A 13872-nucleotide genomic window follows, 5' to 3' on the forward strand; every position below is an offset into this window, starting at 1 on the left:
GGGGGGGTACACCTTTGTCTTGGATCCAAGTAAATATGGTATTTGCAAAGATCTAGTTCTACACAGATATAAACTGCCTGGCCGTTGCCATGCTAGCAAACTCTTCTGTGGATGCGGCTTATTAGAAAAACATTTTTTGCTGAGATGGCCTATACCAATATAAACACATCCATACGATATTGGAAAGTTTTTTTGTTTTTGTGGGTTTTTTGTTTGTTTTTTTACAGCAGCACCACACAGCTTCAACATGGATTTGTTAGTACAGTAAAGCTCTCTAATTCTTGGTATAGACCTGACCTCTAAAATTGGTACTTGAGACAAAGCTAAAGAACTGATCAGTTCTTTTTGTTTAGTAACAGTGATGCTTATATCACTTGGCATTCTAAATCTCCAGGGATGCCCTCCACACAGCACACTGGGCCAATCCAGGGCATGAAGTGGGTAGTGGGAGTGATCCAGCACAGGCACCATTATACATCACATGCCAGGTTCGCTCCATGCTCTGGGGCCAGGGCCACAGCCTACGGTGCCCCCCTACTACTTAGCAGCTGTAGAGGGGCAGGAAATAGAGAGCTTTCCCAACTGCAGCAGTGATGGGAAGAAACTTAAGACAACCTTCTAATAAATTAGATTTTATATATGGAAAATTTTTTAAATTATCTTCTCATGTATAGAAAAATGTGATGGGACAAGGTAATCTTAAATAAGGCAAATCCGGTAAATAAAAGATCAACAGAAGTGGGCTGCACCAATTGCAAATTAGCATGTATACTAGTTTACTTGATCAGACCTCCTAAAAAGTTAAGAGGCATATTTGTAGTCTCAGTATGTTAGCCAAGTGATGTTTTCAAGGATTTCCATACTGCACCCAACTTAATAGAGAAAAGTTAAGCAATTCTTTTAAGATGTAATAAGAGATTCAAGTTTCTCCTACCGCCACAAAAATCACCTGCAGTTCATCCCTGCCTTTAAAATTCAGTTCATGACAGTATTATCGATACCACTGTAACAAGAACCAAAAATAAAGGTCTGGACTCTGGACATTTGTACATAGATAATCTAAAGCAGGAATGGGCAATTATTTTGGGCAGAGGGCCACATGACAGGCAGCCCAGGGCAGATAAATATTAATTTTCTAAATTTTTTAGGTGCCCCACGGACTGGATAGAATGGCCTGGTGAGTTGCATCTGGCCCCCGGGCTGCATTTGGCCCACCCCCGATCTAAAATGTTAACTGCATAAACGTCTGTTCAGGGTTTAACTTCCAGTACCAATTTGTTAGAAGCAATCCTACTCAGTAAGGCATATTCATAGCATCTTAAGAAAGGCTTATGAAAGCTCATGCCCCTCCAAATCAAGTGTACAAGAGGCACCATTCTGCCCTGCCTTGTACATGACTTCAGGTGCAGATAACTACCCCCCCTGTAGAACTGTTGTGTCTATACTTTCAAGAGTTAGACCAGAGTAATCTGACAAGCTATTGATTCTACAAATCCACATTTTAAAACAACAGTTTCAAACAAGGTATGCATGATGCCTACTGATAAGAGCCAGGGACAATGAGCAACTGAGCAATTATACTTGAAGGATTCAGAGGATTTGTTAGCCTCCAGAAGAGATTAAAGAAATTCAAAAACAATCCTTGAGCAAAAAACCCACCAACTTGCTTCATTCCTTTTAAGACCACCTTAGGGCTAGAGTACTGCAAGTGTCAGGTCCGTCCTTATGCCTGCTTGAAGCTTCTCTTGTGGATACAAAGGTGTACCTATAGACTCCCCTCTACAGTATAGAGGGGTAAGGTTAACAAGACAGTTGCTTATCACTGGAGTCATCTAAACCAGCATTTCTCAACACATGGGTCAACTTAAAAGTGGGTTGCAAGAATATCTGAAAAGGTCATGAACAATCACAGAAAAATGTGGGAAAGTGCAGGTTTCCTTTTGCAGGCTGGCAGAGTTCCAACCTACAAGGGGCTTCTTAGGGCTGGGCAGAATGGGAGGAAGGCAATCAGGCAGGGGGTGCCACCTGCATATGGCAGTCAGGCAGGGTGGAGAACAGCTGTAGCTCCCCACAGGTAAGTCTATGGAGGGTAGGGCCCACAAATGATTCACCAGATAGGGGGCACACATGTCCCCTCAGATTTGCATACCCACAGCAGGTATGGGGCTGCAGCCTGGCTGGGCTAGCAAAGGCAGGAGCCACTTCTGTGCAGGTAGGTCCCAGCACAGGAGGGTGGAGCAGGGCAGCAAGACTCACTGCTGTCATGGTCATGAACCATGTGCTAGCCATGGCACTAGCTGCACAAGGAACAGTGGGGTAGGGGGCTGCTCTCGCCTCCTCCCATCACCACTGCTTGTGCACTGGGCCATGGCTCTACCCAGCTGCCACCGCCACCAGTCCCCTCAGGCTGTCTGTGCCGCTTACCACCTGTCATCCCTCTGGGGTAGAGCTGCAGCCTGAAAGGAGTGGCAGCAGCCAGCCAGGCCATGATGTGGGATAGAGCTATGGCCCAGCACATGCAGCTGGTGGCAGGAGGAAGCAAGGGTAGCATGGCCAACCCCACCACCCATTAGTCCTCATGCTGCTGGCACCACAACTGGCAAAGTGTTCATGGCAGTGGCCAGGCCCCTCTCCATCCTCCCATGCTGGGATTCACCCACTGAGCCAGAAGTGGCTCCTGTCCATGCTGGTCCAGCCAGGCTGTAGCCCCATGCCTTGTAGGCACTCAAATCAGTGGGGGGGTGGGGCCTTACCCATGTACCCCCCCACCCTCACACACTGGGTGTGTGTTGTTGTTGTCCCCCCCCACCCACACAACAGGACTGTAGGTTGGGAGTGAGAGGCCAGAGGGCTGTTTTTTTTACTTAAACTACTTTCTGGGTCAAGACTGGCCACTGATGTTTATAGATGGGTCCTGGTACAAAAAAAGGTTGAGTGAGAAGCACTGATCTAAGTGCTATCAAGTGTAAACCAATAGGAAAAGTTCTCCAAATTCCTTCTCTTTTTTTTGGGGGGGGGGGGGATACATAAGTAAGCATATTTCAGAATGTATTCTTCAAGACTAAAAGAACTTGTTGAGTCTGTTACTTTCTAGACCAGTTATATTTGCAGCTACAAAATTCTTTATTTACCTGGCTCATGGATCATGTAGTGAACCCACCCAAGACTTTGCTGGACACCAAGTCTTCTCCATTCCTCTTCAGTCATCAGATGCGTTTTTGGTACTTGCTTTGAAAGTTCTCTGGGCAACATAACATGTCTGTTGGAGACATCATCATCAGTTTTGTTGATTACCCTAGGAGCCTGCTGACTAAAACTATACTGCTATCCCTCAGACGCACTCTTTAAGCAGAGATCTGAGTTTGCCAGGTACCAAGACCAGCATGAACTTCAACCAATTAAGAACCCATACACAAACCCTTTTGCCCATATCAATTCATATGAAAGAACTGAAAGCTAGATTTTGTACAAGTTTAGAACAATTCTGCTAAGTATTAGAGGTGCACTGATATCTGTCCAATATCGGCTCAGCACCGATATAAAGAAAATTGATCGCATCGGAAATTGCCCCGATGTGGCCAATAAATGCCCGTGCATGTGTACAGCCACAGTGCGGTATGCAGGCAGCAAGGAGCATAGCTTGGCAGCTTAAAAAGCTGGTAAGTCTGCTGTGGTGGAAGGGGAGGCTCCCACAGCCACTCAGCCCAAGCCCCTGCTGCAGAGCCCCATGCAGCCCCGACCCCAGCCCTGCCCTATACAGATCTGGGGGAACATGCACCCTCCCCTCCCCCAATGCCCTCCTGGGGTGTGTACAGCAGTGGGAGCCACCCCCCACTCTGCACCCCCTGGACAAGCCATGGCCCCGTACTATGCTCCGCCAGGGCAGCGCCAGCCCCATTCCATCCTTCACTGCAAGGGTCTTTATCTGCACTCCATCCTCTACACCCGTTCCCTTCCACCACAGACTTACCAGCTGCACGCAGCTGTAATCGGAAATTGGATTAGTATCAGTTGACATGCCTCCTTAAAAAAATCGGCTCTCAGTATTGGCCCCCAAAATCTGTTGGTGCACCCCCAAGTATTGTGCATTCCTTGTCTTGCAAGGTTTCTGCTACAGTGCCCTCATTGAAATACATGTCAGACATTTACTCCCATGTCTTTCAGACTATTTAGAACAGAATGCTTCCCAGAATTAATTGTCACATTATCTAACGAAATAAGGAAAACAGAGGGGAAGGAGTATAAAAGCAACACTTATGCTACCTGACAAAGTTAATAACAGTGCCTGCAATTTATTTGCCAATGATCAAAGTTTGACCTTTGGTTACTGTTTACTTATATGCAGATCATCAGCACTCTCTCAAGACTAGGACACTTCATTGATCTACAAAGCACTGTAGTGTCATTACTAAATGCCCTATTAGACATTACTAATATCTAACAGGGCATTTAGTAACTCAAGCGGAAAAACTTGTATGACAAGAAATTCAGCCAACTGCTAACTCAGAAGACTTAACACTCCCATGGATGGCTTCCTCTGACAATCACATAATAGGGGTGGAGTGTTGCAACAGTGAGGGTTCAGGAAATAAAACAAGAAATGTGTGTAATTTTTCTACTTGAAAGTTTGTCTCCTCAGTCTTCTATCTAGAGCTGATCCAAGCACAAAATTGGGGGAGAGGGGGAAGAACACTTTGTGCCCGAAAGTATCTCATATGTCTTCCAAATATAGAGTTGATTCATTGGGATTAAAAACCCACCAGACTTGCACAAAATCCTTTGAAGTATGTTTTGGCAACATCAAGATCTTGTGTTACAGAAGCACAGCCAGGAAATAGGAACTCTTAAGCCACACTGTGATCAGGGAATAGGAGAGATTCAGCACACACCATCTCACTTCAAGTACAACCACAGCCCAGTGTTGTGAAGGCAGCTTACCCTTGGGGTGAGGGGATGAAAGGTATTCTAACACTGTGTTTCTCAACCCACAGCTCTCGGGCCAGAATTGGGTCACAAGAATATATATGAGGGTCACAAACAAATTTTTCAAATGGATTCTCTTTATAGAACAAGAACTTGGGAAACTGTCTCTTTTCCCTTGCAGATTGGCAGAGTTCCTGTGAGAGGCTGCTTAGGGCCCCCCCTTCTTCACACACTAGGGGGTGGGGCCTGGAGGCAGGGGGTCAGAAGCGAGGGGCACTGGGTTGGGCCTGGCCAGCCATGTTCATAAATGGGTCCTGGTACAAAACAGGGTGAGAACCACTGTTCCAACAGACTGAAGTTTTGCCTAATCTCTTTAAACATAATTAAGATAAAGCTACCTAAGCAACAGTCTTGCTGGCAGGACTAGCCCACAGCTTTATCTGTGCAGGGTAACACAAGTGGTGCCCCATCTTGATGGCTCCTTATGACCCCTGTGCAGGGCTTCCCCCATGGGAGTTAAGACTTACAACAGACCTTGAAGTTAAAAAAAAAATACCCCCCACCCACCATGAAATAAAAACCTTACGGCTCTAGCTACCCTGACAGGGACCACATGGCAGGCACAGCTTTCCAGGGCAGGTGCTCTGGCTTGAACCCCGAAGCAAGGGCTTCCTGGAGAGGAAACTAGACTGGCTCAGGAGTTGTGCTGAGGGCTCAAGCCCGAGTCAGGGCCCAGGCACCGGGGGGGGTGGCTCGGCAGCAGCTCTCTTCATGCTCCCGCACAGCGGGGGCAGCTCCTGCCCCTCCCGCCCCCCAGCCCCAAACTGCTGCTTTCCCTTCGGGCAAGAGGTGAGCAAGCAATTCCCCCGGCCGTCGCGAAGCCAGGCACCTCCTCCCCGTCAGCCCCCTCCGCCCGGGCCCGTTGTTCCATCCCGCTGCAGCCGCGCCCTGGCCGCCCCTCCCGGGAAGGCACCCCCTCAGCAGTGGGGGGCCCGCGCAAGGAAGCGGGGATGGCCCAGGCTCGCACCGGTACTCGTACTGCTCGTCGAAGTACTTGTCCGAGTAGTAGATCTGCTTGTGGGCCATAGCGAAGGCGGCGGCGCAGACGCAGCTCCGACTCCCCTCACGCGCGACACTCGCCGACTAACTGCCTGCCCTCGCGCCCGACCCGGTTTGAATCCAGCTGCTCAACGCCCATTGGCGGGCGGCGCCAGCCAATCGCGGGCAGCGCGGCCACGGCAACCGCGTGTGCCGCGCGCCCCACTCACAGGCCTCTGCGGTAAGTGAGGCGGGTGACGTCAGGATGTGCCGGTTGGGGGCGGGACGTAGAGCTCTCGCTGGTGGTGGTGGAGGGGTGGTCCTGGAGACTCGGCGCTACTGCGAGTGCGCCCCGGCTGCGCGGTGATTAGCTGGCCCGGGCTGCAGGCCGTTGGGAAGCTGGGCGGTTGCAGAGGTTTGTGGAGCGGGCTTTAGCCGCGGGGCGCGGGCGCGTGCAGCCAATGCGCTCCCGAGCCCCGCCCCCTTCGCCGGCCACTGCGGTCCCGCTCATCTCGTAGGCGCGCGTTGCGGAGGCCTCCTGTCTGCCCGGGGCGTGCGGCCGGCCTGGGTACCTGACTCGGCAGCGCCCGTAGCGGGCTGCAGCCTCCCTGAGGCAGGTGGGCGAGTCGTCAGTGACTTGCCAGACAGAAACCCCTCCTTGGAGCATGAGACAAGACTCATGTTTAGTGTCTTTGTTCAACCCGGGACGAGTAGCGTAGTGTGCCTCGATTCCTCCCAACTGTGAAAAGGGCACAAGGGCAAGTCAGAACCTCACAAAGGCATGAGGGGAACGTGTGAGACCCAGATCAGTTGATCTAATGAGCGATACCACATTTACCTAAAGATCCTGGTCTGCCTATAACCTTAGACCAACAGGGCTACAACCAACAACCCTGCACTCGGGCAATGGGACCCTCATTAGACATTATATGATTATGCTTAGTTCTTCCCCAAACCCAGTGGTTCTTAACCTTTTTTGTACCAGGACCCACTTGTAAATACAATGGCCAGTCCCAACCCGGTGCCCCTCACTCCTTACCACTGCCCCCAGTCGCCCAGTGTGTGGGCCAGGAGAGGGTGTGTGGGGTACGGGGCAGCCCCTTGCAGGAACTCTGCCAGCCTGCAAAGGAAAAGCCATGGTTTCCCATGCTTTTCTCCTTTAAAGGAGAATCCATTTTTAAAGTTTGTTTGCAATCTACTTTTGGGTCGTGACCGATGGGTTGCGAAATGCTGCCTAATCTACCAACAGTGTTAGCATTTTATCTTATTTGAGCTTGAGGGCTTGTCTACACACTGCAATTTAATTTAATTTAATTTTACTGCTGTGGTTACGATTGTAAGTTGAAACCCTTGTCTAGTCAGCCGTCTCTAGAATCAGTCTCCACATCCCTGTGTTCCTCCATATCCGTGGGATCAGTTGACCCAGTACTGCTTCTGAATTCGGTGGTGTCAAACAGGTGGTAGACCTCGCAACTACTCTCCCTTTCTTTCAGGCTTGTGGGAGAGGCACCAGAATAGTTTAGGATAATACGGCATCATGGTTGGGAAAAGGATGAGAAATACTGCAGTAATATTTTATTCAGTCTCCTTTAATAACCCTCCCAGTTGCCTCATATATGTGTTAAACAGGAGTCCGACTGAAATAGAACCTTATCACATCTTGTAAAAAGAGAAGAAAAAATAGAGGACAAAATCAGGGAAGCTGTTTAGTGAAGCTTAATGATTTTTTGATCTCTGTATTAGTGTGGGGAAAAAATTTATAAGGCCATTGATAGAGTGGTTTGTTAACATACTATTTTTTCAGAGCTATCTGGACCGGTGTGTTCCTTCAGTGTTTTTAGGCATGTTTTCTAACGACTTTTATTGTCCTGAAAGGAAGGGATGTTTCAATGATTATAGCCTTTTTAAACTTTTTCTTCTTTGAGGCATCATTAAGCTTATTTTCCATTAGAGGACTGGATAAACATATTTGTATTCTGGATGGGGTTTTGTAGATAACTGTATTTTTGAGATGGTTATGTAAGCATGTTCTAATGCTGTTGAGGGAGGGATAAAGAGTCAACTCATTTCAAAATATTTTGTTGTCATGACAAAGCTATTTAAATGCCCTTTACCAGTCCACAGCTCCAGCAGCCAATAAGAAGTGCCAAGATACAAAGAAGAACAGACTGACTTCACCAGCAGATGATCTATAGTTATTTTCTGTTAGCATAGTTATAGGTTTCCATAGCTAATGACTAAATGATAAATTAACGTATGGGTTTGTTGGGCTTGTCCTTCGAGTTTTGTTTGTCCATATTTGTAAAATGTCTGGCAGCATTTTGAGAAACATCTGCCTTTACAAAATAAAAATTTAGCAGAAGGCTCCAGGTACAGTACCTGAAAAATAGTATGTGTAATTGTGTACATGTACATTATGTAAACCACATAGTCTCATTCCACAAGACACATCACATTCCTCAACTAATTTATATAATATGCTGTCTCTGTTTACGTTGATGAATCAAACAAATAATACAATATTACTGGAACATGTCTATGTACTTGAGAAAGCAGGATATTGGGGTATCTAGACTCTGTCACTGATACCCAAGGTCATTTGTACCTCAGGTGCATGATCTGAAAAAAATGAACTCCTGAATGCCCACTTTGCTTTGGTATTTCACCGGGCCAAGGGGAAAGACAAGTGAGATAAGGATCACAGGGGGCACGGTGGGAATGATAGTCCTCCCGCTGTGGATGCTGAGCTGGTGCAAAACCAACTAGAAAAGCTAGACATTTATAAGTCAGCAGGACGAAATGGACTTCACCCGAGAATGCTGATGGAGCTGGCTGAGGTCATTGCAGAACCCCTGGCAAAACTCTTTCAGAAATCGTGGCACACGGGAGATCCCTGAGGATTGGGATTGTGCCTATCTTCAAGAAGGGGAAGAGGGAGGACCCAGGCAATTATAGGCCAGTCAGCCTAACCTCCATCCCAGTGAAAATCCTGGAAAAACTCATTAAAGAATCTATGTGCAATACGCTCGTTGTGGGTAAGATTCTGAACAACAGAATCCCGTGGCTTCGTCATGGGTATGTCTTGTCTTACCAATCTCATCTCCTTCTATGAACAGGTTTCTTACCACCTGGACACAGGAGAGAAGGTCGACATTATATACCTAGACTTCCAAAAGGCTTTTGATCTATTATCCCACAATATCCTTGTGGAAAAGTTGGAAGATTGTGGGCTTAACTGCTCAACAGTTCAGTGGGTGGAAAACTGGCTGCATGGCACACGGTAAGTCCCAGAGAGTTCTCATGAATGGATCTGTGTCTTCTTGGCAAGAAGTGTCCAGTGATTTGGATGTGGGGGTGAAAAGCTTTCTGGCCAAGTTTGTGGATGACACCAAGTTATGGGGGAGTGTTGTCACGCCAGAAGATTGGTTGCAGATACAGGTGGACCTGGACAGGCTGGAGAGCTGGGTGGACCAGAGCCAGATGAAGTTCAACACTCAGAAGTGTAAGGTGCTCCAAATGAGGGCAAACAATCCCCAACATACCTACAGGCTCGGTGGTGACAATTGACTTGCACCATGGCCAAAAGGGACCTAGGGGTAGCGATTGACCATCCCATGAACATGAGCTGGCAGTGCAATGCTGTGGCCAGCAGGGCAAGCAACACACTAGCATGCATTAACCATTGCATCTCATGCAAAACTAAGGAAGTGATAGTCCCACTGTACTTTGCACTGGTGAGACCACAGCTGGATACTGCATCCAGTTCTGGTGCCACATTTCAACAAGGACATGGAAAAACTTGAGAGTGTCCAGAGAAGAGCAGGGACTTGCAAATCAAGCCATACAAGGAGAGGCTGAGGGACTTGGGCCCATGAGTGACCGGTGCCTCCTGAATCTGGGTGTTACCTGCCGATGGTGGCGGCTCTGTTAGGGGGGCACCAGCCCCGCTGACAACATCAGTGTCAGCCATCGGGGGGCCACCAGCACTGTCGGGGGGGTATGTGCACCCCCGTGCATCCCCTACCAGTCGCCTATGCTTGGGCGTCTTCAGCCTACAGAAGAGAAGGCTGAGGGGCCTTGGTAGTGGCTTACCACTATATCAGAGGAGTACATCAAGAACTCGGTGAACAGCTGTTCACCATGGCACCCCTGGGGAAAACCAGGAGCAATGGATACAAACTCCTGGAAGGCCGCTTCAGGCTCAATTCCAGGAAAAACTCCTTTGTAGTCATGGTGTCCAGACTGTGAAATAAGCTTCCTCCAGTGGTGGTGCACTCACCTACCCTGAAAATCTTCAAAAGGAGACTGAACAGTCACCTTACTGGGGTCTCTTGACCCCAGTTTTCTTTTCCTGCCTAGTGCAGGGGGGGCTGGACCCAATGATCTACAAGGTTCCTTCCAGCCCCTAACCATCTATGAATCTATAAATCTATGACTCAATCTATGGTCAATAATCTATGCATTCACATTGAAAGAGCAAAAGTGCAAATTATTGTCATTTATTTTATTATTACTTTTAACCTTTCTCAATAAGCATTTTTCCATTGATATTAAACCACTTTGCGAAAGGTGTACTTATGATTTTGTCTGTTTCAAATTTATTTGCACAGTCCTTTCAGATCTCATCTTCAAGTCAGAGGGTGCATCTACATGAGATGTTTTACTCTGCAGTAGACTTACTGACTGCAGTAAATTGTCATCATCTGTACATGCAGACACTTATTGTACAATTAGTTTACTCTGTGGTTAATTTGCTACCTGTAAATGCAGATAGCAAAATAACTATGCTGTAGTTACTGTGCAGTTGCGCATGTGTAGATACAAACCAAGAGCAAATTTGCTCCTGGTCAGCCCCACCATCAGGGGGCCACCCTTGGGCTAGTCCGAGAGCCATGGGGCTTGAATCTTCTCCAGCCCCAGAGCTTGGGTGGTTTTTTTCCTGCCGCAACCTGACCCTTAAAATGCTACGATGACTCTGGGGCCCTGGGCCACCTGCAGCTAGCCTCTCACCAGTGGGTCTCACACCAATGTCCCTGAGTCAGCCACAGCAGCCTGCCCAGATCCCAGTGTCGGTCCCTGGTAAACAAAATGCTTAGATGCAGGAGTAGAGGTGGATGTCATTTTCTTGGACTTTAGCAAGGCCTTCGATACGGTATCTCATCCTATTCTCATAAATAAATTAAGAGGCTGTGACAGATGTTTACACGGTCCAGTGGGTGGCAGATTGGCTTAGTGGTTGCACCCAGAGAGTGGTAGTAGACAGGTCGATATTGACCTGGAAGGATATGGGTAGTGGGGTCCTGCAGGATTTGGTCCTTGGACCTGTACTCTTCAATATCTTCATCAGTGACTTGGATGTGAAGTGTATTCATTCCAAGTTTGCAGATGATACTAAATTGTGGGGTGAAGTGTACACTCTGGAGAGTAGGGAATGATTGCAGGCAGACCTGGACCGGTTAGAAAAGTGGGCAGTACACAATAGGATGCAGTACAACAAGGACAAGTGCAGAGTGCTGCACCTAGCGCGCAAAAATATCCAGCACACCTACTGGCTGGGAAGTGACCCTCTCAGCAGCACAGAAGCAGAAAGGGATCTCAGAGTCATAGTCAACTCCAAGATGAACATAAGTCGTCAGTGTGACGAAATCATCAGCAAAGCTAACCATAGTTTATAAAATGACAAATAGATGAATGACGAATAGATCCAAGGAGGTGATACTTCCCCTCTATGCAGCATTGGTCAGACTGCAGTTGGAGTACTGCGTCCAGTTTTGGGTGCTGCACTTCAAGAAGGATGTTGATAGACTCGAGAGGGTCCAGAGGAGAGCCGCTCACATGGTTAAGGGCTTTCAGGACAAGCCTTATGAGAAGAGACTGAGGGACCTGGACCTCTTCAGCCTCTACAAGAGAAGGCTGAGAGGTGATCTTGTGGCCGCCTACAAATTAGTTAGGGGGATGCAGCAAAGGATCGGAGATGCTCTGTTCACCAGGGAGCCTCTTGGGGTAACAAGGAACAATGGTCACAAACTGACAGACAGTAGATTTAGACTAGATATCAGGGAAAAACTTCACGGTAAGGGTGGGCGCAATTTGGAATGCGTTTCCAAGGGTGCTCTCCCCTGCCTTGGGGGTCTTTAAGAGAAGGCTGGATAGGCATCTGGCTGGGGTCATCTGACCCCATCACTCTTTCCTGCCTAGGTAGGGGGTCAGAATGGATGATCTGTTGAGGTCCCTTCCAACCCAAGCATCTATGAATTTGTGAATAAAGGTCAAGTGGGTCAGCGTCACCAACCACAACCATCAGTTGGTGGCTGCCCACAAGTCCATGCCCTTTATGTGACAGCTGGACCAGATCCTCACATCCCAGGACCCAGGCTGGAGCCATGCCACATATTCCAGCATGGGTGGCATGCCTTAGCCTCCACTGCATAATGGCAACTGTGATGAGGTATCAGCGGGAGAGGGCCCCTCACGGCACCAGAGCCCGTCTTGCCACGGTCCCCACCCCAGTGTCGTCCAGCAGCTCCGGCAGCCTGCCCTGCCAGCACCTGCCCCACCAGCTCCAGGTGCACAGCCCTGCCCAGGAGGCCAGCCCAGCCCTCAGCAGATGCAGCTCCTCCCCGGAGGGAGCCTCTGCCCAGGCAGCCAAGCACCATGCCCCTGCACCCCAGAACACTGTTGGGAGCCACATGTCACCACAGCCAATGGGTACAGACTCAGGCCACCAGGTATGCTTGCCACACCCACCTGGTAAGCCATGGGGGGGAGGGCGCCCCCCCGCCTCTGCCCCTCCCCCTCCCCCTCCCCCTCCAACCTGCCTGGCCTGGCCAAGCTCCCTCTGCCCTTGGAGTTGCCCCCACACAGCACGCAGGGAGGTGAGAGAGAGTGCAAAAGTTTACTGAGCAGCCTGTGCCCCCTCACCTAGGCAGGCACAGGCCTCTTACATGGAGAAAAGTGCGAGCGCCAGCAGTGATGTCCTTGGCTGTAGGGGCAGGGACATGCAGTGCAGATACAAGTACCTCTCCAGGTGATAGTGAATGTTGTAGGGCAGCATGGTCTTGCTCACTGCATCATCAAAGCTCACCAGGTTCTCAGGTGCACCTGGGGTACTATGGCGATAAGCAGCAGCAGGGCATAGTAAGTCAGGCACCCCTTGGTCCGCCCAAACAGCTCTTCATGGTGCACTTGGGATGCTCTCTCACCAGGGGTAGGCTCATAACACAGGGCTCTGGCACCCATCCCTGGTGCTCCCGCCAGCCAGCCCCCCACCTGGCCCTACCCCATTGCTCACCTTGGCTCCATGCAACCCTGGAGCAGGAGCTGCCAGCAGCAAGGCCAGCACTGCACGGAGGCCCAGCTGGCTCTGCCTGCTGGCTGCAGGATGGGGAGCCAACCATGTTGGCAAAGCAGTGGCAAGCCCTGCACCTGCTGGCTTCACTGCAGCATGCACGCCTATGGGGCTGCAGCCAGAGGCTGCGGTACTGGGCACCTGTCCCTGGGGTCCACCACCTAAGCGCCCCCACCTCACTGCCCCCCACCCCGGGAGTGCACACAGAACACCCTATACATAGTCTGCATGGGGAAGAGGTTACTTCATTGGTGATTGGTGGTGTGGTCGGTGGAGGGGCTCTGTGGTTTGGAGGGGACAGGGCCTGCTGTGGGGGAGAGAGGGGGGCAAGCGCTATGTTATTGGTGAGGGAGGGAGGATGGGGATCTTATAGTTTCATAGTTTCATAGTTTCATTTGTGATGTAGTCTTCCTGGACTTCAGCAAGGCCTTTGACACCGTCTCTCACCCCATCCTAGTTAAAAAACTAGGCGACTGTGGCATAGATGCCTACACAGTCAGATGGATTGCAGATTGGCTGAAGGGTCGCACTCAGAGGGTGGTGGTGGATGGGTCATACTCGAC

General features: G+C 49.5%; 1 protein-coding gene across 2 annotated transcripts in view; it reads right to left on the reverse strand.

Annotated features, from left to right (window-relative positions):
- The window catches only part of CKS2 (CDC28 protein kinase regulatory subunit 2), a 6808-nt gene extending 700 nt beyond the window's left edge, over positions 1-6108 (reverse strand). Inside the window, exons 1-2 of one of the 2 annotated variants that reach the window (XM_019517313.1) lie at positions 5963-6108; positions 3132-3259 (exon numbers count right to left, since the gene is read on the reverse strand). In XM_019517313.1, coding sequence (XP_019372858.1) covers positions 3132-3259; positions 5963-6009 — 175 coding nt within the window. In that variant the 5' untranslated portion in view covers positions 6010-6108. Of the gene's footprint in view, positions 1-3131; positions 3260-5950 lie in introns of both variants that reach the window. The other variant, XM_019517312.1, reaches the window with a different exon arrangement.
- Between the last annotated feature and the right edge of the window lie 7764 nt (positions 6109-13872).

This window comes from Gavialis gangeticus, unplaced genomic scaffold, assembly GCF_001723915.1.
Source record: "Gavialis gangeticus isolate Ggan-Ray unplaced genomic scaffold, GavGan_comp1, whole genome shotgun sequence".
Taxonomy (NCBI): Eukaryota; Metazoa; Chordata; order Crocodylia; family Gavialidae; genus Gavialis; species Gavialis gangeticus.